Source organism: Phragmites australis, chromosome 11 (genome assembly GCF_958298935.1).
Source record: "Phragmites australis chromosome 11, lpPhrAust1.1, whole genome shotgun sequence".
Classification (NCBI taxonomy): domain Eukaryota; kingdom Viridiplantae; phylum Streptophyta; class Magnoliopsida; order Poales; family Poaceae; genus Phragmites; species Phragmites australis.
The window spans coordinates 16,539,804-16,565,845 of record NC_084931.1 but is presented as its reverse complement, the minus strand read 5'-3'; the positions used below and the strand labels follow the sequence as shown (position 1 = coordinate 16,565,845).

The window sequence follows — 26,042 nt, the reverse complement described above, 5'->3', positions numbered from 1 at the left end:
AGAATATTTTGCGATCACCAATAAATGAATTACCTCGTCATCTCCTACCGGCAATTGGCCCGAGTTGGAGGAGCCGTCTTTTGCATGCTTTTGCATCTGCTTCCGATGAGTATTTGTTGGTGTCATCCCTCAAAATTTTCTTTATTATTCAACACCTTATCTATGACTCATTAAGGAAACATGAAAAATAAATACGCTCATACATAAATATAATTGTATCTTGCTACATACCTAAATATCATGGCAAAATTTTCTAATTCATTAAAAATCAAAATAAATATGCTCATACCTAAAGTTTCCATATAGGGAACATGCTAATTAATTAAAATAGAAAAAATATAATTGGAGCTTTCTACATACCTAAATATCATGACTAATTTTTCTAATTCACTAAAATTCAACCATAAATATGCTCATATCTAAAGTTTCTACATTGGAACTTGCTGATTATTAAAATATTAAAAATATAATTGGAGTTTGCTATATACCTTAATATCATGGCTAAATTTTCTAATTCATTAAAAACCAGTAATAAATATGCTCATACATATCGCTAATGTAAATCCATAATAAAGACACTTTCTACCATAATTGAAGCTTTCATATTATAAATGAGGTATAATTGCATCTACATTGTCTCAAAACATCATGGCCACAAGTTCATATCCATCATTTCAAAATCTAGAGCAATTTAGCAAATAAATTCAAATAGAAATGGATTGGAGAGGAAGTTACACACCTTGGAACACCTAGGTGTTGGGGGTCATCTCCCGCCACCCCCTCACTCGAAGGCAATTGTGAAGTTAGCTGGAGGTGCTACGTGATAGTTGTCGTGCTGATTGCAGGAGTTCGCCCGTCAGTCGTGGAGATCACGGAGCGAAGTCGGTCGAAGGGTGCGGGCGTCCAAGCATCTTCTGGTCACCGAATCGGCGCATGCAAAGGTTAACCGACTTCGATTGTCTGGCGAAGCCTCGGTTCGTGTCCCGCATCCTTTGGAGTGAGCGAAGACAAGACCAGGTCTTCGCCGGGAGGCGGCGAAGGCAGCTCGTCATGTGGTCGGGCGAAGAGGGCTTCGACACCCTTCGGGTGAAGGGCCAGCTCGACAGTGGGCCCAACTACGGTTGTCCCGGGTACTGTTGTAATTATGGGATCACGCTCATTTGTACCATATTACCCCCGGATATTCCGGGAATGTAGCAGGTTAGGGAGTAAGATATGTAAACAGGACCCGTGATCGCCGGGTACGGGCTATAAATAGAGCCATAGTGTAACCGTGAAAGGTAATTGAAAGCTATTCCACTTCCAGTACGTGTCACTCTAAGGGACCTTCGCCACTTCCACCTCCGAAGGCCCGCCTTGTTTGGGACTTCGATCCCAACAGTTGGCGCCGTCCGTGGGATCGAACCCACGAAGGCATGCCACCCAAGAAGAAAGCGAAGCCACCTGGAGGAGCGGAGGCGTTACTAGAACCCCCAGCTGCGCTCGGACCTTCGGCCGACAGAACCACTCCGGCCGTACCAGGATCAAGTAATGCCTCAACCGGGGGGGCTTCGGCTGGACAAGAGCAGCATTGCGAAGTTGATACAGCGCCACAACAAACTGCCGATGGCCGACATGACGACGCACTTCAGATGGACACGGAGCAAATGCCGATCATGGAGCCAATGGATCGCATTCGCTTCGATCTTCCAGAAAAAGAAGGCGAAAGAGGGCGGAAAGAAGAATGGGAGGAACTAGGCGACTTCGCGGAGTTTGAACGTGATGAAGAAACAAACGAAGAACGAAATGCTAGGCTAGAAGCTGAGGAATTGGAAAGGCAGATTGCGCACAAGAAGCGCATGTTGGATGGCCTAACAGCGACCCGGAAAGATGCGGAGTACCGCCGGCGGGCAGACGAAGCAAGAAAAACGTTGGAAAAGATCCAAGAGGAAATCGATATACTCCAAGCGGAAGGCATGTTTCGCCGGCCGACGCCACCGGGAGATTTGATACGAGCTTCGCAAGAAGTTCGGCGAAGATCTTCCACGGGAGATCCTGAGTCACCCCTAGCAATGGACCTACAAAATCAGCCATGGCCGCTAGGATTCAAGATGCCCAGAGTGGTAATATTTGATAGAGAATCAGATCCGAGAGAATTTATCATGAGTTTCGAGGCAGCCGTAGAGTCACCTGGTGGGGACGGTGTAACCTTGGCGAAGGCTTTCGTATTGGCGATAAAGGGAATAGCAAGGTCGTGGTACTCCGCCCTACCCCCGGGGTCCATATATTCATGGGAACAGCTGCGCACTGCCCTGTACAGCAACTTCCAGGGGAACCGGGCAGACAACATCACCGCAACCGACCTCTTCGTGCTGAAGCAGCAACCAACAGAAACTTTACAGAGCTATATGCACCAATTCGTACACATACGTTGTCAGGCGAAGGGATTGACCGAAGATACGATCATTGATGCCGCAATACAGGGCATCAGAGGGGGCATGTTGGCAGGAAATCTCACCAGAAAAAGACCCACAAGCGTCCAGGAGCTGCTAAACAAGATGGAAGAATACTCAAGGTCTGAGCTCGATCATCTCCGAAGGAAAAATGAGTTTACGGCCTCAAGAGTAAAGCATGCACCACCTAAAGAGGTAGTTGGTGGCAATCAGAGAGACAGACCTCAGCGTCCAAGAAAACCCGAAGGTCCTGATTATCCAAGCCAAAAAGAAATCAACCAGATCAACCCCGGCCCGCCCGAAGCAGTCCAAGGCTTGTGCGAAGCCTACAACTCGTCCAATAGAGGAGGCCGGGCGGGAAGGGGAAGAGGCAACGGAGGTAGAGGAGGACGACCTTCGCACGACCCGGCAACCTTTTACTGCGAGCTGCACGGCGAAGGAGCAGGCCACCAGACTAAACATTGCCCACAGGTCGTGGCTATGAAAGAAAGTTTAGCGAAGCAGTCGGTAGATAACGGAAGGACAGTTCACCACGCAACAAGCTTCGCAAGAAGCGAAGGGTGGCAAAACCACAATCAGAACGTGGTGTTTCCGAACCAATGGTAGCAAATTCCAGCACCACAATATGCACCCGTACCTTTAGCCCAATTTGATCAAACTAGCCAAATGAACATTCGGGGCGACCTACCCCCGCCACCGCCAAGACCTGTAATCGAGGCACCACCAGAAAGTAGCAAATCAGCTAATACTATAAACCATGGGTACAATGTGGTGCTGGCCATTTCAGGGGGCTCCAGCCAGCAAACATAATCCAAGAGACAACGAAAAGAATACGTGCGAAGGGTTAACCACGTCGGAGTGGGACCAACGTACGTCAATTCAAGATGGTCCAGCATTCCCATTACATTCTCGCAAGAGGATATGAGGGTATTAGATTATCCGTACACAGATGCCTTCGTCATTACCGCAAACATCTCGGGAAATGAAGTACATAGGATATTGATCGATGGAGGAAGTTCTGCGGACATTATCTTCGCTGATGCCTTCGACAAGATGGGGATGCGAAGAAGTGACTTGAAACAAGCTGGGTCGCCGTTGCTAGGCTTCGGCGGAAACACAATCAACGCTCTGGGAAAATTAACAATCCCAGTGTCGTTTGGCGAACAGACGAATTTTCGCACAGAGGAAATTACCTTCGATGTGGTGGACATTAGCTACCCATACAATGCGATATTTGGGAGGGGGTTCCTCAATAAATTCGAAGCAATACCGCACCACGCATATTTGTGCATGAAGATGCCTGGCCCAGAAGGAGTCATAAAGGTGTTGGGAGATCAGCTAGTTGCTAGGCAAATCGAAGTAGGAATAGCTCCAGGAAGAAGAAATATCCACAACATCGCAGACCCTTCGACGGGTGCCGAAGCAGGCCACAACCAGCCAACCATAGAGAAATGTGCGAAGGCTGCACTAGAAGGACCTACCAGAATAGTACTACTAAATCATGAAAAAGAAGATAAAAAGCTCACAATAGGGGCAGAGGCCCCAGCAGAGGATCAGCAACAACTTGTAATGTTCCTTCGCAAAAACGACGATGTCTTCGCGTGGTCCCCCAGAGACCTGCAAGGAGTAAGTCGAAACATCATTCAGCACAAGCTAAATGTAGACCCCAAAGCGAAGCCAAGGAAGCAGAAGCTTAGAAAAGCTTCGGGGGAAAGAGAAGAAGCAGCAAAGGCCGAAGTAGAAAAACTGCTCGATGCCGCAGTAATACGCGAAGTTATGCACTCGGAGTGGCTGGCCAACCCCGTATTAGTAAGTAAAAGCAATGGAAAGCGGAGAATGTGCATCGACTTCAATATTTAAACAAAGCTTGCCCCAAAGATGACTTTCCACTGCCTAGAATTGACCAGCTCGTAGACTCCGCAGCCAGCTGCGAGATGCTAAGCTTCGTAGATGCTTATGCAGGGTACCATCAAATATGGATGGCAAAGGAAGACGAAGACAAAACGAGTTTCAGAACCTCTTTCGGAACATACTGTTTCATAAGAATGCCTTTCGGACTCCGAAATGCTGGAGCAACCTTTACAAGGTTGGTACAGGCTGTATTAAAGCCGCAGCTGGGACAAAATGTATTGGCCTATGTTGATGACATAGTAGTAAAAAGTACCAGGAGAAGCCAACACATCAAAGACCTCCAGGAAACCTTCGATAATATGCGAAGAGCAGGTTTAAAATTAAACCCGGAAAAATGCGTCTTCGGAGTGCAATCCGGAGGACTCCTGGGGTTTCTGGTGTCGAAAAGAGGCATCAAAGTGGATCCTCAGAAGATACAAGCAATTTTAGATATGAAACCGCCACATAACATAAAACAAGCCCAACGCTTGACAGGAAGGCTAGCAGCATTGAACAGGTTCATTGCAAAGTCCGCCGAGCGAAGTCTACCACTCTTCAAGGTGTTAAAAAGTCCTGACCCTTTCAAATGGGGTGCCGAGCAGCAGGTTTCCTTCGATGAGTTAAAAATTTACTTGATGAAGCTTACAGCACTGACCAGCCCGGATCCAGGCGCAGATTTGCTGTTATATATAGCGGCATCCCCCTCAGCAGTCAGCGCTGTTCTTGTACAGGAAAAACCCGAAGATAACAGGCTGCACCAAGCACCGGTGTATTATGTATCCGAAGCACTAGCAGGCCCAAAAAAGTCATACACAGAGTTGGAAAAGGTAGCGTATGCACTAGTAATGGCATCCCGCAAGCTCCGCCACTATTTCACTTCTCACAAGATTACAGTGCCAACTTCCCTACCCCTTCGCGACATGTTCGAAAACAAAGAAGCCATCGGAAGAATAGCGAAGTGGGAAACGGAGATCGCTCCATTCATGATTGTCTTCGTGGCACGAACATCATTAAAATCGCAGGCGCTGGCAGATTTCGTGGCGGAATGGACACCTTCATCTGAAGCCTTGGATGACGAAGCAGCAGAACCTATCTGGACCGCGTATTGCGACGGAGCTTGGGGAGCTACAAGAGCAGGAGTCTCGGTAGTAATGTTTTCACCTTAGGGGACGAAGCTGCAATACGCCGCCAGGTTAGAGTTTCGCTCCACAAACAATACGGCGGAATACGAAGCTGTACTCCTGGCACTTCGCAAGGCGAAGGCTTTGGGAGCCCGAAGAATACTTGTCAAAACAGACTCGAAGGTCGTAGCAAGTCAAATTGAAAAAACATTCCAAGCAAAGGAACCAAAGCTGATCAAGTACAGAGCAGCAGTGCGAAGAATGGAAAAATACTTCGTCGGATTCACAGTCAAAAGTGTATCAAGGAATGATAACAACGAAGCAGATGAGCTAGCGAAAGTGGCTTCGCAGAACCTGCCCATGCCTCCAGACGTTTTCTATCAGAAGCTAACTGAACCGGCCCTCGATGACAGTTCCAACCAAACGCGCCTGGTCTCAACAATCGAGAGCGAAGACTGGCGTTTTCCGATAATGGCATATCTGCGGGGTCAAAGAGATATCGAAGATCGGGTCGAAGAAAAGCGCATGGCTCAGAGGGTTAGAAATTATAAAGTTATAGACGAAAATCTGAACAAAGCAGGAGTCTGCACACCATTCTTGCGATGCATATCTCAGAAAGAAGGCCAACAACTGTTAAGAGAAATTCACAGCGGGTTATGCGGCTCACATATCGGAACAAGGGCTTTGGTAGGAAAAGCATACAGGTAGGGCTTCTATTGGCCAACGGCTGTAAGTGATGCGGACCAACTAGTACGAAGTTGCCAACAGTGCCAATTCTGGGCGAAGGGATCAAACAGACCGACAACAAAGACACAACTCATTCCGCCGATCTGGCCATTGTGGCGATGGGGAATCGATATTGTTGAGCAGCTGCCGCCAGCCCCAGGAAATTTGCGGTATGCGGTGGTGGCAGTAGAGTACTTTTCAAAATGGGTAGAAGTAATGCCACTTGTGAGCATAACGTCAAGAAACATACAAAAATTCCTATGGCAGAATATTGTGTGCCGCTTTGGGGTTCCAAGCGAAGTAACCGTTGACAATGGTACTCAGTTCGATAGCGCGGGATTTAGAGATTTGGTCTGGGCATAAAAGTAATGTTTGCATCAGTATACCACCCACAATCTAATGGCACAGTTGAGAGAGCAAATGGCATCATCTTCGCAGGGGTCGCGAAGCGTCTTCAAGGATTGCCAAAAGGAAAGTGGGTCGAAGAATTGCCCAAGGTACTATGGTCATTAAGAACAACGGTTGCAAGACCAACAGGATACACGCCATTTCGCCTCCTATTCGGTGAAGAGGCCATGACTCCAGAGGAATGCAAAACGAAATCATTCAGGGTCGGGAATGAACTAGACCAATGCGAAGAACTATCATCAAAAGATGCCCTTGAAGAAGTAAGATTGCAAGCCGCAAAAAACCTGGCCGCTTACCAAAAAGAGACAAGAAAATGGAGAGATAGGAATGTATCCGAAAAGACCTTCGCACCCGGAGACTTGGTGTTGCGAAGATTTGGTACAGCAGCATCGGTTGGCAAACTTCAGAGTAAATGGGATGGCCCCTTCATAGTTAAAAGATCTCTGAGACCTGGTTCTTATCATCTAGCCAATATGGAAGGTGAAGAGCTTCCACACACCTGGAACACAGACAACCTTCGCAAGTTCTACGCCTGAAGATCGGCAACTAAAGTCCGAGACTCCAATGTAATTCTTAATTTTTAATTTCTTACTAGTCCTTGTAATCATATTGTAAGGGTACTGCACTCTTTTCCTCATAGGGGGACCCCTTCACCAGGGGGTGAGGTTTTTAACGAGGCAGGAACCCATGTAAACAATGATAGTGCCACCCCCGCAAAAATGTTGGTTGTCTTGAGTAATAGTACTTTTCGTCGAAGTGCGCCAGCCTAAACAGATTGGCGCACCAATCGACGACTAGAACGCGGTGTGAAGTGTAGGCAAGCAAGCGTACACTTGCGACCTTCGCGGGATTGAAAAAACCGCTAGGGGGCTAAGAGTGCCTGCTCCCGCACCGAAGGGAAAAACAAACCTTCGCGATTAAAAAAAACGAAGTGTCACTGAGCCAAGGAAAAGGCAACACACTTCGCTAAAAGTTGGGGGCTAAGAGTGCCTGCCCCCGCACCAAAGGGAAAAACAAACCTTCGAGATAAAAAATGAAGTGTCGCTGAGCCAAAGAAAAGGCAACGCACTTCACTAAAAGTCGGGGGCTAAGAGTGCCTGCCCCCGCACCGAAGGGAAAAACAAACCTTCGGGATAAAAAAAAATGAAGTGCCGCTGGGCCAAAGAAAAGGCAATGCACTTCGCGAAAAGTCGGGGGCTAAAAGTGTCTGCCCTCGCACCGAAGGAAAAAACAAACCTTCGGGACAAAAAAAAACGAAGTGTCCCTAAGCCAACTAAAAGGCAGCGCACTTCGTCAGGGGTCGGGGGCTAAGAGTGCCTGCCCAAATATCAACCGCCCCCCGAGTTGAAGTAAAATCAAGCCTTCAAGGCTAAAAGTCGGAGGGCAAGATTGCTTGCCCCCCACCCAAGCCAAAGTTACCTGCGAGTAAAAGTCGGGGGGGGGGGGGGGGGACGGTGTTTTACAAAAATAACAATGATAATAATAAAAATATTAGCCCAATACAATCGCAGGAAACTACGGCGAAAATCGGGGGATGGACTTAGTCAAAAAAGTCTAACCCGAAGATCCAACAAAGGTTCACAACGCATCGAATCGTAGAAAACGCTTCGGGTGCCATGCCGCTAAAAATGTAACAAAAGAACAAATTATAACACAAACCCGATTTATTCCGCATCAGAATCAACATCTGGATCAACAAAATCCTTATACAAATGACTGAAAGAAAATTGATAAGCAATGCCTTCGTTGGCATGAAAACGTGACGATGGGGCCGAATGGGCCCCAACTTGATTACAATAAGACGGCGACATAGGGGTATCGTCGTCACTACCACTTCGCCTGACTACCTGTGAAGAGGGACCACGCCGATAGCAAACTTGCGGTCTGTGCAAAACCGGCTCCACGTCCTGAGGTTCAATCTTCGGCTCAATGAGCACCGATGTGCCTTCAACGTCTCCTTTCGCTACACGGCACAGATTTCGTTCAGCTCATCGACTAGCTAGCGTCGAAGGACTAACAGATTTCCAAAACGCTTTTGTCCTAGCATTCATATCGTCATACGATCTACACTTCGCATGCCAATACCGCTCCAAATTGATATTAGCATGACGTCGGTGAAATGATTCCCAGCAGGACCAGGACACATAAAAATTGTCCCTCATCATAGTCAAAGGCACAGCTTCTTCGGCTACCTACGCAGTGTCCGAAGGAAGGACCTGTGCAGGGAGCGCAAAAAGGTCAATAACACTTCGATATAAACATATAATATATTACACAGCCAATGTGTCGCATCGTCAATTACAAAAACAAAAGCATAAACAATACGACCCTTCACGCCAATTCAGCCCACCTTCCCAGTATCTTCGGCTACCGTAGTCGTCGGTTTCAACGAGGTGTCATCCCTTGCCTTGGCCTAACAAAAATTTAATAATAATAAATACATTACTATCACACATAACTCCTTTCATAATCTTCGACCAGATAAAACAAAAGTTAAGTTACCATACCCTTTGTCGGTTCAATTCGGCCTCTCGAAGAGCGAGCTCGCGGCTGTGCTTGCACCAGTAATTGGTGATGAATGATCGAGCAGTGCTCTTCGATGCCTTCGTAACGGCCGAAGTTGACAGATCCAAAGGGTACTGGAAGGAAGGTCTTTGGAGAGCAGTATGATGGTCGCAACCCGTCATCTCAACAGATTGCACGAGACTTCGGGCAGCAACCATGGCGCAGAAGTCGCCGTAAAGTTGTGCAGCTGGAAGGAGGCTACTACTGGTCTCATTGATCCAACTAATAAGTCCACCCAGCCCTACGAGTTCGAGTGATGGGGGAGTCACCGAGGCGCATATACCTTCGAAGGTACAGTTGATTGCCTCGCACGCGGCGACCGCCTTCGGCTCAAGCTCCCCAATGACATTAAGAGCATCGTCTTTGTAAGCCTTCACTTCACTTAGTTCAATCTGCAGCCGCTCAGCTTTCTCTTTCTCTGACGCGCAAAGTGCTTGCAGTTCGCAAACTTGCGCCTCGGAGGACTGCAGATTCTGCCGAAGACAGCTCACTTCGCTGTCCGCAATCCCTTTCTCCGAGTGAAGGGTGTTAACCTCCATTTCAAGATGCTCCAATCGTAACTCTGCATCCTTCGCACGCCGTGATATCTCTCGTTTCTGGCCCTCAGCTTTTTCTGCCCATTTTTGCAGCAAGTCAATCTGGGCCTGAGTGCTTCGGGCACGGGCTTCAGACTTTTCTGCTTGCTTACGTTGAGCTCGTGAGAGGAGCAAAACTTGAAATATCAAATGCAAGTCAGTAAAATACCAAGTTTTTTTCTTTCAATGTAAGAAACTATACGATATACCTTCACTATAGCCACATCGGATGCATCAATCAGCTCGCTTGAAGACTTCTGGGCAAGCGAAAATTCGAGCTCAGGAAGAACGAAGGTTCCAAACATCTTTTTCGCATCACTGACCTCCCCGATACTCGGTTCAAAAGCGGCAGGCCGCAAAGCCTCAGGCGCAATGGCCTTCGCGTTGAGCAGCCCGCCAAGACCCATCAAACCCTTCCCTCTGCAGCGGGGCGCACTCGGCGTTGAATCTTCGGTCTCGGAAGATGAGCTCGAAGGTGAGGAGGGCGATGAGTACGCCGCCACCTCCACGTCATCGCCACCTTTGGCTGCGGGCTCCTCTTGAATGGCGGGCTCGGTTATTGCGCCCGTCTCTGTCAATTCCTCGTCGTCGCTCAGAATTAACGTCGGAAGATCAACGCGCGAGCAAAACAAGGACTTCGACGCCTGAACCTCCTGCGCGCCTTCAGGACTCTCCCGACGGGCCATGTCGTGCGAAGCAGCAGAGCCCTCCGGAAACGTTTCTGCGTGAAAAATATCAGGCGCGGCTTCATGTGGTTTTTTACGGAGGGCAACAGCTTTTTTGGTATGGCCCATTTTTGGCGATCGTTCTGGGAGCTTCCTCTTCGTCGAAGGGCCAGCAGCGGGCTCTTCGCCCGCTTCTGCTGCTGGGGAGCCCCCCGCGTTACCTTGCAGCACAGCAGCAATCTTCGGTCGTTCAGCATACGAAATACCACGATACTCGAAGATTTTGTTCAGCCTGTGGGTAAGTCCCTGGTCCGCGCAGAGTTGCGCTTCGCCGGGAGTAATCTTGCCAAGTAACATTACAGCCTTCGCCTCCACTTCAGCGACTGACAAATCTGAAGAAAAAAAATCACAACTGTTAGACAAGAAAATTATAATTATGTAAGAACGCGCGGACAAGAGGGCACCTGCGAAGCCATCCACAGTAGGATGAGGCCGGCAAAGCCCCTTGGGCCCCTTCTCCCCGAAGGCCGGAATAGCCCAGCCATGGCTAAGAGGCCAGACCCCGGCAGCCAAGAACTCCTCCACCAAATCACGAGTAGAAAGATGCTTCGCACACCTGGCGAAGGCTTCAAGCGCGGTTTGCTGTGATGATTTCAACCGCACATCTGGTGCACGGTTTCCCTTCACTTCTTCGCATTTAGATACAAGGTACTCTTTGGCCTCCACCTTGTGGTAAAACCACCACTGAGTCCAATCACTAGGCCACTTATTCTTGTATACAACCGCGGGAGTGGACAAGCCAGCGCGATAGGCAAAGTTCAGACACCCATAGTGGGCCTTGCTCTGCACTCCGCGAGCGAAGACCGGCTTAGGTTGGTGATGCAGTCGGTGCGCGGCGGAGAAGGACCTGACGGAAGCCTTAACCCCCTCCGATCGAGCGGCCCAGGCGAAAGAACTCATTCTAACTATGGCGTTAGGTGTCAATTGATGCAAATAGACCTCGAAGAGTTTTAATACTTTGATCACCATCTCGTCACAAGGAAGCCGAAGGCCAGCCCGAAAATAATGCACAAACACGATAGCCTCATCGTCAGCGGGCTTCGGTATCTCTTGTTTGCCGGGAAGCCGGACCTTCGAGACATCACTAATCAATCCTTCCCTGACAAGGCCAGCTAGAACTTCACCATCTACTTTGGACTACCCAATCCAGTAAGTCTTCGGTCGGGAGGACCTGAGCTTTGAAGCCATCTAGTCCAAGAAAATCCTTCAACAGCGCGAGGGCGATCGGGGGCTTCGTCTAGGGCGTCCGAAAAACTGTAACTTACTTCGTACGAGAGCGACAACTTTTACCAAGGGCACGGTGAAATTATTTAACAGCAGCCCAGTATTTATAAGGGGAGACGGACGCGGTTACAACTTCCAGCATCGAAAATTGTACCGACACCGGAAACCGTGCTCAGATAACTACCATGAACATTAAATGTAGGCAGTTATAGAGATCGTTGCGACGGCGCTAAAGAGCATCAAAAAAAATTAACAGCGTGCATTGGATCCAGCTAACTTCGACAGGCCGAAGGGGGACGGCGTTTAGATACCTCGAAGACTATAGGCTCGGCCTATCGAAGATAAACCTTGCCAGTAGGGGGCTACTGTTGGGGATCATCTCCCGCCACCCCCTCACTCGAAGGCAACTACGAAGTTAGCTGAGGTGCTACGTGATAGCTGTCGTGCTGATTGCAGGAGTTCGCCCGTCAGTCGTGGAGATCACGGAGCAAAATCGGTCAAAGGGTGCGGGCGTCCAAGCATCTTCTGGTCACCGAATCGGCGCATGCGAAGGCTAACCGACTTCGATTGTTGGGTGAAGCCTCGGTTCGCGTCCCGCGTCCTTTGGAGCGAGCGAAGACAAAACCAGGTCTTCGCCGGGAGGCGGCGAAGGCAGCTCGTCATGTGGTCAAGCGAAGAGGGCTTCGACACCCTTCGGGTGGACGGCCAGCTCGACAGTGGGCCCAACTACGGTTGTCCCGGGTACTATTGTAATTATAGGATCACGCTCATTTGTACCATATTACCTCCGGATATTCCAGGAATGTAGCAGGTTAGGGGGTAAGATATGTAAACAGGACCTGTGATTGCCGGGTACGGGCTATAAATAGAGCCACAGTGTAATCGTGAAAGGTAATTGAAAGTTGTTCCACTTCCAGTACGTGTCACTCTAAGGGACCTTCGCCACTTCCACCTCTGAAGGCCCGCCTTGTCTGGGACTTTGATCCCAACACTAGGGCATGAGGATTCCTCAAAATTTTGAAGCCACCAAGATCCTGGTGAGCAAAAATGACCGCCATCGAGCAAGGACAGAGCTCCTCTCTGTTGTGCTCAAGCTTGCGGGAGGAGATGGCGACTTTTATATAGCTGGGACATCACTGTCGGCTCATTTAACTAGCCGACAGTGATGTTATGCTATCACTATCAGTCGGTGAATTAAGTCGACAGTGATGAGGGAGCAGAACATCACTGCTAGCTCAATCCATCGACGGGCAGTGATGACCCTTATCATTGCCAGTTCATAAGTCATGATGGCTAATTCTTCCCGCATAGCTTATAAACCGACAGTGATGCCCCATCATTACTGGCCTATTAGGAACCAGTAGTGATGTTATACTATCACTGTCAGTCGGTGAATTAAACCGGCAGTGATGATGGAGCAGGGTATCACTACTGGTTCAATCCATTGATCGGCAGTAATAACCCTTATCACTGCCAATTCATAAGCCACGATGGCTGATTCTTCCCGCGCGACTTATGAACCAGCAGTGATGCCCTATTACTACCAGCCCATTAGGAACCAGCAGTAATGGGCCAGCATATAAGGCCAGTTCTGTAGTAGTGTGATGAGATCAAGCTTCGTTATTCTTCTCCTCCCAATTTCTTCTTTGGACTGTTCCGCGTCCCCATGCTCGACGCCACCTTTGATCAAAAGTGCCTCCTCCACCTCCTATCGTAGCCCCACGTTTTCCATTCATCCGCGTAGGTGGTTCGCTCATAAGCTCTCTAGTAGAAGGTTCAACACTTCTTGCTCTCTAGGCCCTTGATCAAATCATTTTGGTTAGGTTTTGGGTAGGGGTGAGTCTTGATCTGATGGATTTGGATCTGTTTTATCTGCCAGTGTGTTTGTGCGTGTGCATCTGGAGGTTAGGCCGGCAATGGTGCAAGCGGTGCACTCGAATGACCCCACCATGGAGGCTCCACAATCTCTAAACTGGTGGATGAACTTGCAGATCAAATGTAGGCTTTTGGGTGTTAATTTCCTTTTGGAAGTTTTTAGGTAAATATACACCAACATGGATACATTGCCAACTTTTGTGTTCACTGTTTAGCATGGATACACCACCGCCACTCCCCATTCTTCGGCCTTGCTGGCCGTCGTTGAGCTCCTACGCTTGGCGACCCCATTGGCCGCCACCTCCCTGCCCCGCTGCACACACACACACGTGTCACGAGCGCGCTCGTCTCATGCTGTTGCAGTTCTAATAGACTCCTCTATATCTGAATTTTGGAGGTAAACAAAAAAGATTCAGATCGATGGATCCAATTTACATCAGTAGTATAGCTTTAATGAAAAGGAGTTTTGCTTGCAACTTCACATGCTGTGAGCTTCAATGAAATATATTTATATGATTTCTACTGGCTGACAGATAACCACATGGAACTTTGAAGCAACTTTAACATCATATTTTCCTTTTAAACAATTTTTCAATATTGTTGATATAATAAACATTAAAGACAGTGTAATAGTTACTCCTTTTGTTAAATGATACTGAAAATATTCCTTTTACTTATGAAATTCCAACGACAAACATTAAGCCAGGTCTTACCCTTAGTCCAATTAATTTTTCATTTTATATCTTTTGTGATCAATTTTCATCAAATAGTAGACATGTCAGGATATTTTGAGTTCAAATGATCGTCAATTTGCATTAACATCTTGCCCTTTCTTATTGTTTTAACCAACCAACCTGATTAGCATGGTGGCTGTGCCGACGACAGATTCCCCACCAACCATCTCTTCTTTTGTATGAATCTTAAGATCTACTAATCAAGACAAAAGCTTTTGGTAGAAGCTAATAAGCCCTTCGTAGATAGGGCCTTCGCATATATGGAGGATGGTGGTTATGTGGACTTCTCTTGATATCTTTATTTGATATGAACAATGAGTATATCTCGGTTTGAATTTTATTTATAAGAAATCTCATTTATAAGGTTTATCTTTTGTTTTCCTTTAATACATAAGCTTTATCTCTTGGGGATTTGGGAGAAGTGATTTAACTGCAGGGGAGAATACAAATGGTTCCCGTATGGAGATGCCACAAAGTTGATTTGCGCATGGAGACGCCACAAAGTTGATAATAATTATGGTCAACAGGTTGCAGGGTAAAGCATAGTGAGCCGGGCTACAGGCATGGCAACAAGAGAAGAAGAGACGGCGACACACCGTCACCATTAATGTGCTATGCAGCTGCTTGGGTGACGCAATTTACATGCTCTAGGAGCTTAATCTGCTACCTGTCTCTATGGCAACCACGGCATAGAGTTAATCGAGAGGTACAATGTTCAATATTAGCTTAATATGATATTCGAGTTATCTATTTGCTATTCATCTGTAGCTTAATCTTCATTTACTATTCATGGTTGTTCAATCTCTAGCATTTTGACATGAGTGGTATGAAATCAACCAGAGCAGAGCGCGCAACCCTTAATTGTATCCTAAAGAATTTCAGAAAGGAACATAAATGATTGATATGTCAATACTATTCATATCCATTCCTCAACTTAAAGCCTTGTTCACTTCACAATTTGATGTTTAGTCTGGTGTATTTTTTATAATTAATATCCACATATTAGATATTTAGTACATCCCACTAGGAAGGCCCATTTTCCTTGCTTGCGGTTTGTTTTTCACAAGTGATTTACTGTCCAATAAGACTTAAGGTCATCAGTTGAGTGATGTAAAATCCATTAGGTTGAGCTGTTTTGAAATTATATATTGTAGACTCTCTAATTGTTTTCGTATGTAATGTTGGAAGATTTTGTTACTCAAATAAAGTATTTTAGGACATAGCAAGTAGCAGGGTCTCCTTTCAGGTTTTTGGAGCTACCATGAAACAAAGGGGCAAGTTTGGAGCAGTGAAGAAGATAATGTTAGAGAAGAAAAGGATAACGGAAAAAAAAACAAATAAAAGAATGATAATTAAGAGTAGAACATAAGGAAATTGCTCCAGGGAACCCTTCTATTATTGTTTAAAAAGTAACTTAGCAAATGTTGTGGCAAGCCATAATTGATTTATAAGACTCATATGTTTTTAGGTAATACCATGTATAGGAAGTAGATTTAAAGAATTGTCATGTTACATGTTGCCTCTACCATGGCCAGTACTAATACCATGCCAACGAATTGCAATCTAGGCTACCGATGTCATAGCCATCTGATTTTACAAGTTATACCATGATTTATGGCTAGCCTTTAGTATAATATTGAAAGTTATTAGCATATAATGGTTTTTTAAAAGCATGCTTTTATATTTCACTATCTCATAAGTAGATCACACGCCCTCCTTTTTAGATGCAAGCCTCCAACATTGACATGCAGGCTCCCTGACTAGGATACACTCTTTTTTTTTTTCTTATTTGAGTTTTTATCTCTAAATCAACTCATGAATTTCATATGTTCTCAACATTTTATCCTAAAGAATTCAATGATAAAACAAGGATTGATAACAATGGTTTTACGATATACAGATAACGTAATAGTAATGTATATATACATAGGAATGATTTTTATGGAAATAAAATCACATTTGTACGACCAAATACTATACCAGATTGTATGAAATACTCGTACTATTATATTAGGTCGATCATATGGTTCTTCACCAGATTCTAATATATGTATAATTTCAGGTCATCTAGGGTTACATATAAATGTTATAAATAGGTCAAATAATCCAAAAACTTGATATATAGCTATGCCATCATGGTAATTTTATATCATACAACGTCGACCTTGTGTGACTTAATGGTAAAATTATTTTTTTTCCTATTTCATTTCCTTCTACAATAGGGTAAGTGCTTAAGTGCTATATCGAATTAAAATGTTCTATTACAACATGCATACTATAGATATTATGGCTTGAAACAGTACCAAGGAGATCAATTATGCTTTTTATATGAAATATATGCTTGCCTAGTGTTATGGCCTGATAAATGTACCTCCATTGTTAAGTCTACTCTTCAGGAACTGGCCAATTATGCCTTTATTGCCTTGTCACTGAAACTGTCTAAAGTAAAAGTTTAAATTCCATCTCCATGGAAATATGTTGTGCAACACTGGCATGTTTTGGCTTTTTTTTTAAAAAAAGCATGGTTTTATATCTCACTATCTCAAAAGTAGATCACATGCCCTCCTTTTTAGGTGCAAGCCTGCAACATTGACATAAATCAACTCAAGAACTTCATATGTTCTATGTCCATTCTTTATCAGTCAAACTTGCTTTATGATGTTTTCTACAACAACTTATTATAAGTACAATTTTTGTTGACCGGAATCAATTTATTTTCCTCCTTGAATTTTATTTAGCACAAAATAAGGTTCATATTGTTTTACACAAGACTCAAAATTATTATTTAGAGTAAAAAACTATCGAGCCACCACCCTGAGTTGGCACATGCGTAACAAACACAGGGGGTGCAGCAACGCTGTGCAATGTTTCTAGTTAGTCCAGTAAGGCCCGACACGTAGATCGAAAGGAGTTTTCTATTTTTATATTTTGAAAATAAAAAATGGTAAAACTAGACGTCTATTTGAAAAAAAATAAAAAATAGATTATTATCACTCTTTCAATAGACAATAGGTTTAAAAAATAAAGATATCACCTTTCCATGAGCGGTAGGTTAAAAACTCAAAAAATAATATATTCTATTGCTCTCAAAATTCAAAACATGATCAAAATAGTCATAAAGAAACTTTAAAAAAAGTATGTTGTAGAAGATGCTATAATCTATGTCTGCAAAAAATTCAACTCAAACAATTACTTTACAATGAGAAACAAAAAGATATATTTCATTGTACACAGTGTTTTGAATTTTTAAAATTTTGAAAAAAAATATGTACAATGAAATTTATTTTTTTGTTTCTTATTATACAGATCATATTTTTATCTAATTTTTTTAAGAGTGAGATCGTAGTATCCTCTACAACATATATTTTTTTAAGAATTTTTCATAACTATTTCATTGTGTTTTGAATTTTTAAAGCAATAGAACATAGTATTTTTTATTTTTAAATCTATTTTTAAAACATATCTTCCGTTGGAAGGACGAAACTTGCTGTTGTCTTGTAACCGGCGATAGTAGCCTATTTTTAAATTTTTTTAAAAAGATACTTATTTTTGTAATTTTTTATTTTTGAAATATAAAAATAAAAAATCGATCCAAAGCATTACACACACCTCGAAAGCCCAAACTCCAACTCCCAGTGCACCCCAATCCAATTCCCTGACACATTCGTTCGTCCGACCGTGTCTGCGCCGGGTCTCCTCCGCAGCTGGTGGCGGCCCAGGCCCACTCCCGAGTGAAGCGACTGCTCGGAGAGCCTGCGGAGGGCAAGCAGCAACACATACAGCTAGTCAACGCCGCTCCCTCCCTGTCTCGTGTCTCGTCTCAAATCCACATCTCCTCTGTTCTTCACTTCTCTTCCTCCCGCGGCCGCCGCTCGTCGTCGGCTACCTCACGCTCCTCCCCGTCCTCCGCCGCCATCCCAAGGCCCTATTCTTAACGCACGAGGTGATTCCCGGGAAACTTGTTAGATTGTTTTCTTTCCTACTCCTGTCGTACTTGGAATCAATTAGGCGTTCTTGATGCCGTTCCCAGGCGCTAGTCTGATTCCTCCTCTTTAATTAGTGCTCCGATAGTTTCAGGAGAAGTTTTTTTAAGAAAAGATTTATGCTTTTGGGTACATTTCCGCTGATAGGTTTTGATAGGAGCTACACGTTAAGTTGAACTGTCAGTCCTATGCTAAAAATGTTAATCTTGGTCTAGGGGAACTGCCTCTGTTGCTCTAGAAAGAAATGAAAACACTGGTATGGAGCAGATCAGCATTTGGTTACCTGTGCCACTGTCAACCATTAATGCTTAAAACATGCTCAGTTTTCATCTGAAGCGAGAATACATCACTCTTTACTGAAGCATGATTGTCAACTATACTGGCTGTTTCCTTTGCATCCTGAATATCGTCATAATGAAACCAGAGAGTTGGGAATCAGTGCTGAGCATATAGGGGCATGTTTGGCAGAGCTTCCCCAGATCTAAATTCTCTGGAATGAGTGATTCTCTAAGTAAAGTGATTTTGTGATTGAAAATGATTATCTAGGGTAAACTTTATGGAGGAAGTGATTCTGTGTGGGAAGTAAATCAAGGAAAGTTACTTTTTTCTGCTCTTAGCATTTAGTTCATTTTAGAAAATCACTCCTACAGATTCTATTCGGGAAGCTAAAAATTGAAAACTGTTGTTTGGTAGAGCTCCCCTGATTCCACTCGGGGAGCTGCTCTAGGAGCTCTGCCGAACAGGCCCTAGATCTCATCCGTTGAACATGTTACATATATGGCATTGTATTATCTAGTTCTTTTGAACTAATTATTAGGTTTAGTTGAAATTTGCACATGACGAAAAAGCAATGAAATGAAACTTACTGGAAATTTGTGTCTGAAAAGAAAATCCCTGTTTTTATGGCTATCATGTCTTATGAGCATTATCTGTTAGTGTAGTTAGCAAAGAATTGATAGTGACATTGTGTATGTATGCTTTATCGAATTGTTACTCATAATTTGTGGGTGGTACAGACAAAATGGGCAGAAGAGTTCGAATTATGTTCCTCATCAACCTTATGCTTTGGTGCGGTACAAGCTTTGCCTTGGATGATGCTGGTGCGTAATGATTTTTTATGTGCAATCATGTGCCAGGTGCAAGCATTACATGGCAATGAATGGGAGTCTAGTTTAGGATCAGTAAGAAAACCATGGAACATCACTACCAAAAATTAACTTAGGCCCCTAGTTCAGAGGCAAACGATGAGGAAAATCATTTAATACGGACAGGTTAGAATTTTTGCTCTTCTGGCACTGTTCTCTCATTCCCCCTGGTCTCATCTGTAGCCACAGAAGACCCTGATGGAATGCCCCATAGTGGCTTGTCTCTCTTGTCTGCTCTGTCTTCTGATGTTCAACAAACCAGTCTCGCTACTATATTACTATGCTTTTTTATGTAAATTCTTTATGCTTATCTGAAAGGGAATCAGAAGATGACAATTTTCATATGATAATCAGTAAAAGGCTAATTGGCAATTTGCATATTAGTTACAAATACTGAAAACTTAATCACCAAATCATAATGCAACTGCTCTTTTTTCTCAGTATTTAGTGAGCAACAGGACATGACCTACCATACTTTCACTCTGTTCTTATTCAGTCGTTAAACTCATTATGCTAAATGTCATATCTCTGATATTCATCCTTGTTAAAGTAACTTGTCATTTTTCACTTATTTTCTGCTATTCTAGCTGGTATAAGGACTCCAAATGTGGGCACAGTATCTCTGAAGGAAAATCCGCAATTATGCCAACTTTGTGAAGAGTTTGCCTCAGAAGCCCTCTTCTATCTTAAAGAAAACGAGACCCAGACTGAAATCATTAATACGCTGCACCAAGCTTGTTCAAAGTTTTATTCTTTTAAGCTAGAGGTATTGTTGTTTTTACCCTAAATATTTTCTCATACTTTAGTGGTTGTGCCTATATTCTAAAAGCTGTCATTTCTTATGTAATGTATGCTTGTTCATTGATTCTGGCAGTGCACCAGGTTGGTGGATTATTATGCCCCTCTTTTCTTCACAAAAATTGCTTCTTTAAGCCCTGAAGAATTTTGCGGAACAGTAAGTTTCTGTGGGGAGGTAACTTTCATTCGTCTCCCAAGACATGAAGATACTTGCACCCTTTGCCATGAGGTTGTTGATGATATCATTACTAATCTTGAAGATCCAGACATGGAGGTATTTGTTTCTTACACTTCTTCATTTTATTTTTTATTCTATTTTTGTATGTTTTTTTGCCTTTTTTATATTGGTGTGTTCTTTAATCCTAAGGAGTTAAGTTACCTTTACTCTGAATCTCTTTGTTCAATTCCTGGGAGCATTTGACATCTACGATAGTCTCGCTACAATGGAAGTTATGAAGAGCTTCTTTATCTAGGTGAATGTGTAATTCCAAAACATATTGCAGTGACATATCCACGTCTAGTAAGGGCTCAAGGCACTTAAGCGGGACTACTGCTTTGAGGTTTTTAGACAGTAACCTGATCGTGTTAACAGGTGCTCTATTTTTTGAGAAACTTCCTTATTTGCCATCGGAAGATAAGGTAATTCCCTCTGCGACATCCCACGAAATGAACTTCCTTATTTGCTACTGCTTCTAATTTTCATTCCTTCCTCGCCACTGCCATCCATTTGACCTATAGAAAAAACATATTTGCCCTTAGGGAGGAGGACGGTGGCCTCAGGCGCAACTGCCGGCGGCAAACGACGGCAAGGTCGTAATGCCGGTTTGGATGCCTGTGATGTTGATGCAGGCCCTCATGCAGCCGTCCTCCTCGCCCTCGGCGCCTTCCCCTTCCGCCTTCTCTTGCTTCGGGGAGGGGTTTATGGCTCGAGCCCCGCCACCGTTTGCCGCTGGCGGCAGCGCACGAGGCCGCCGCCCTCCTTCCTAAGGGCAAATGTTTGTTTTCTATGGGTCAAATGGACGGTAGTGGCGAGGAAGAAATGAAAATTAGAAGCTGTGGCTAATAAGGAAGTTCATTTCGTGGGATGGACAGAGGGGATTACCTTTTCTTCCGATGGCAAATAAAGAATTTCCTCCTTTTGGGGGGGGGGATAGAGGTACTGTTGAAGGGTTGCGGGTAGGCTACGCTAGCACAAAATAAATTTTCTCTACCGCATTCAACCAGGAAGCCATGCGAGTAGGGGATCATGAATCGTTACCACTTGACGAGCAGTGCAGCGGAAGAAGAGTTGGAGCAGACCAATCCAACGTCGTGCGCGTCAAGTAGTCGATCGTCAACCTCGTCCCGAGCACGTCCCGAGCACCTTCCGAGTACTCGCGGGTACGTCCCGAGTACTCCCGAGCAGATCAGCACCGCAATAGTAGCAGCGCCTCCACGGTATCCACACGTACAAGGATGGAATCGCCGTGCGCCGGTGTGCTAGCACCGCGCGCCCGGCTAGGGTTTCGAAGGGAGTTCGGGAATAGGAGGCGGCTAGGGTTTCTGAAAAACTCAATGCGCCTTGGCCCCTGCCTATTCTTATATAGAGCACGCTAATGGGCCTTTAATCAACATTAAAGCCCATTATGACTCTAAACCCTAATGGTCCTTTAATCAATATTAAAGCCCATTAGCAGATCCAATCCGCAAACTCAATCGCCTCTAGGGCATATCACCAACAACTGTGTACGATGATTTTCATTCATTAGGGGTTAGGCACTATTAGGATGTTGTAAAAGTGCTAATAATATTTTAGAAGTTAGATCCTTGTTCATGTTTCTAACACCGAACTTGAGTGAGCATGTTCGTGATGGAGGCCTTTATCCACAAATTCAGGCAGATACAAAGCTTTTGCATCACAGTTTCATTTACAAAACAGTGTCGGATTATCGTTTGACTTGATGCAGTAATGAGCCAATAAGCTTTGGTGCATCAGAATGGCCATACCATCGAGCCATTCAAAGATTCTAGATTGCCAATCATTGAACTTTCGTGAGTAATTCTTATCGGCTTGTCAGAACATGTAGGAAGGTGTCAGGTGCGTAGAATTTTGAGTGCTAGACATGGTCAGCATTGCCCAGAATTGCTTTCGCGAGGTTGGAAATGATGACGGGGCAGCATTTTGACTCATTGTTGGGACTGCATCACCTTTTTCGGTTTACTGACTGAGACAGTGGGACACTTCTGTAAGACTGTTGAAGCTCCTTCTCAGTGCTCTCTATGAATTTGCACTTCTAACTTGTTCAGATGTGGTGCACCATGATAATCTAGTAATATCTTCATGCAGTATCATGTGAAGTCAAAATTTGCTTAGAAATGGTACTATGATACACTTAATTTTACGAACCAACTAACCTGTTCGCATATGACCGAAACACAGAATTTTTAGAAATGGACGTAGCAAATAGCTGTATCACCAAAAAAAGAAAGAAATGAAAGACACACGCTACAGGAATTAGTACAATTTTACATGTGTGCATCCCCCAAATTCCTAAAATACCGTATTTAGGGGACACTACCAGTTTGATAATAATATGTTCATGGGTAGGGCAGCTGTGCCCTCACATATTTCCATGGCTGGAATTGGTTGGCCCATTTCTTCATACAGTTTTCATTAGCCAATTGGTGGGCAAGGGGCTTGAATTGCATTAGGTGCTCTTCCAGTCCTGTTTTTTTCCATGGGTACCAAAATCAGCATTCCATTTTCTATTAATTTTCCAGCAGTGCCTCAGGATTAGCTGCCGGCAAACTAGTTATGATGTTGCTTCTATCAGGATATAACTCATTAGGTGGCCCAACTACTAAGCAGCTCAATTTAGTTATGGCTCATGACTAATAGCGAACATTTGTACAATTTGGGTGTATGCTTTGTAGGGAAAGATTGTGTGGGGCTCACTAATCGTTCTGATCTGCTCATTTTTCTCTCATCCATCTGAGTCGTCCATGTTGATGCCATGGACCATTCGCTCAGTTTAATTGCTTTGCATGCTGGTCAATGGGATTGGCTTGTTCATGTTTGGTTGGAGGCTAGTATCAACTCAACAACTTCAGTTTTAGGTCGAACTGGTTGGTGCATTAAACTCATTGTGTTATCAGGGCTGACAATCCAATTCGACATCTGGCTAAAGCAATTTTAACATAAAATAATTGTGGTTACTTTGAGTCCACATAGTAGACCTGATGGAGCTTAGATGTGAGGGGGAGTGTTGTAGTATGTTGCCTACCTTTCCTCAAAAACTTAAGCTAGTGGGAGAACTAGTTGGTGCCTGAAGTTCAACAGTTTGTATCTGACTGTTGAAGTTGCATAACTTGCTTATTATGTTTGCATCAGCAAAGTGCTCTTTGGTGTATTTCGTCAACGGCACTGCTGTGTGGATTTCACATGGTTTTGCAAGCTGTTCCACATCCGTTGCTATAACCATATATTGAACTTATAAGTAACATCCCTTCATTTTCCCTATATGTGGTGGGAATGTATCTGATATTTGCGTAATAAAGTAACCAGAATATTTGTCTCTAATGGGGCCATTTAACCTCCTGAGAAATCTTGGGTGTGTGTTTTTTACTTTCCAACTCAGGGAAAAGCGAAAAGCTGTGCAATCTACTGTTGGTGTACAGATCCAAGACCTTAGCACACAGACTTTAGGGGAGGCACCCAACCCATGATTGTAGTACAATGTTTGTGTTATGTTAGAAGATTATTAGGGTTTGCACATTCATTACATTTAGCAAGATGCATAAGATCCTTCTATCGTAAAGCACGTAATCTTGGAAATAATTCTTGAAAATGTCAGCCTCATATTGGATGGTGTTTTAAAATTATGCATCTTTGCAATGGTATGGAGCCAATTAATTCTAGAAAGAAGTTAGCTACTTAGCATCTGATATATCTTCCTAATTCTATTCAATTTTGTGTGCACACATGCCATGGTGGAGACTGATAGTGATAGTATCTATTTGTAATTGGAGGTGGAGCGGAGGTCTGTGTACTAAACTACCATTCAGCCAATCATATAGAACTTGTTTGTACAAAGCATACACAGTGCCTTTTCCATGTAATCTTCACTAGCTCCAGTCTTGGGAGGTTAACCTGGGTGCATTATTGTCAAGTTATGATGTTTTACAGAATAGAGACGTTTTCTTTACCAGATCTTGTCACGTAATCTTTTGCTAAAAAATGGTGAAAACTGTCATATTCTGACTCTGACATACCTGATCATTTTGCACTGCGGTTTCTGATTAAATGATGCTGGGGTTTCCTCTAACAGTGGCATTTTGTGCTGCGTTCTAGATTAAGAATATTGATATTTCAACAACAAATTCATATTTATTTTTTGTTAATTTTGGCTGGTAGATGCCTGTCTACATAGTTTCTTGCTTTTACTGAAAATATTTTTTAGCCGAAACAAAAAACAAAGCCTTATGCCATGTTTCTGTTTACTGTTGACAGCTTAAGATAGTAGAGATACTTCTGAAAGGATGCAATAATGCAGAGAGTTTTGTACAAAAGGTAAGAAACTAAGGCCTACAAAGTTTAGCTAAAGTTTCTTTGATTAATTCAATATGTTTGTTTCTGAACTGTGCCACTTTTCCAATTCAGTGCAAGAGGATGATAATCCAAAATGCACCAATCATACTGGAACATATCAAGAAGTTCCTCAAGAAGAGGGATTTCTGCAATTCTATCCATGTCTGTGGAGGTAAAACTGCTCATGCTGGAGCGCAAGTCCTCAGAAGCCTTTCTACAGCCTGAACTTTCCAGAACGGTATAGTCCGCACAGCAGATATCGGTGGTGTACATGTAAAAACAAGTTCCGGCACTGTTTAACTCCTTGGCAACATAGACTGTACAAAATTGGTTGTTTACATGTAGAAAAAAATCCACCATGTAAAGATACGTAGTTACTGTACAAACCTCTGCGAGATAGTAGTTGCTACATGATTGCTTATGGATCATGAGCTGGGTGTATATTTGAACTGTATATCATTATTTGTAAGAGATCATATTGCTTCATGTATGTATAATAACTAAACTGTGATGTATGGGCCAGAGTTATATCTGATGCCAAGTGCACCTTGACTTTTTCATGACGCAACGCAAAAGTATCGACCTAAAGTATGATTTTTTTTTCCCTTTCTAAATTCAAGAATTCGAATGCTCCAATCGTTGTTTATTTTGTGGCATGATTTGAATTGAGTTATAATGTCGGCCAATATCCACCTTTTCATGTTATGAATCATTTCTGCTTGTTTTTCGCATAGATTTGGGCTTTGAATCCTAATACTCTTTCCCAAGTTTCCTAATTGGTCCCGATCAATCAGTTTTCGCAGTTTACAATTACAAACTTGTGAGGAATGGTGACGTCCTAAAAGGAAGTGAATTAGGATACTTAGAAATCTAAATTAAATTAGTTCAAAAATTTTACAAAATAAATCTATTTCAATTTCTATCTAAATGTGTTTTAAATTTATCTAATGTGTTTACTCTACCGCTCAAGAACATTGTAATTTACTCTAGCAAGGTGAATTATAAGTATGTAAATATGAAAATGTAAATAAGGTAGAGAGATAAACTCGACACAAGATATTTTTATCTCGTGGTATCGATGACATAAATACCACCCTAATACACGTTGGAGCTCTACAAAGGATATGCACCCAGTCGCTAAGTCTCTTTCGGTTATGGCTCTTGAGCTACCAAGTCACCAAGACAAGATCTCAAACACGATTAGCCATCAAGCTACTAAGGCAAGGTCTCACCACTAGACTCTCTTCCAGTCACTTGCCGTCGTGATTACTTCA

General features: G+C 43.7%; 1 protein-coding gene across 2 annotated transcripts; it reads left to right on the top strand.

Annotated features, from left to right (window-relative positions):
* The first annotated feature begins 18,049 nt into the window (after nt 1-18,049).
* LOC133884557 (uncharacterized) lies at nt 18,050-25,283 on the top strand. Of its 2 annotated transcripts, XM_062324010.1 has the most exons (7): nt 18,050-18,218; nt 18,474-18,536; nt 19,275-19,358; nt 19,991-20,169; nt 20,278-20,475; nt 24,691-24,750; nt 24,841-25,283. In XM_062324010.1, the coding sequence occupies exons 2-7, from the start codon at nt 18,503-18,505 to the stop codon at nt 24,991-24,993; spliced, it is 708 nt and encodes a 235-aa protein (XP_062179994.1). In that variant the 5' UTR covers nt 18,050-18,218; nt 18,474-18,502; the 3' UTR covers nt 24,994-25,283. The 2 variants fall into 2 exon arrangements, with proteins under 2 accessions (XP_062179994.1, XP_062179995.1); XM_062324011.1 differs by lacking the exon at nt 18,474-18,536 and having other exon boundaries at nt 18,052-18,218.
* The last annotated feature ends 759 nt before the right edge of the window (nt 25,284-26,042 follow it).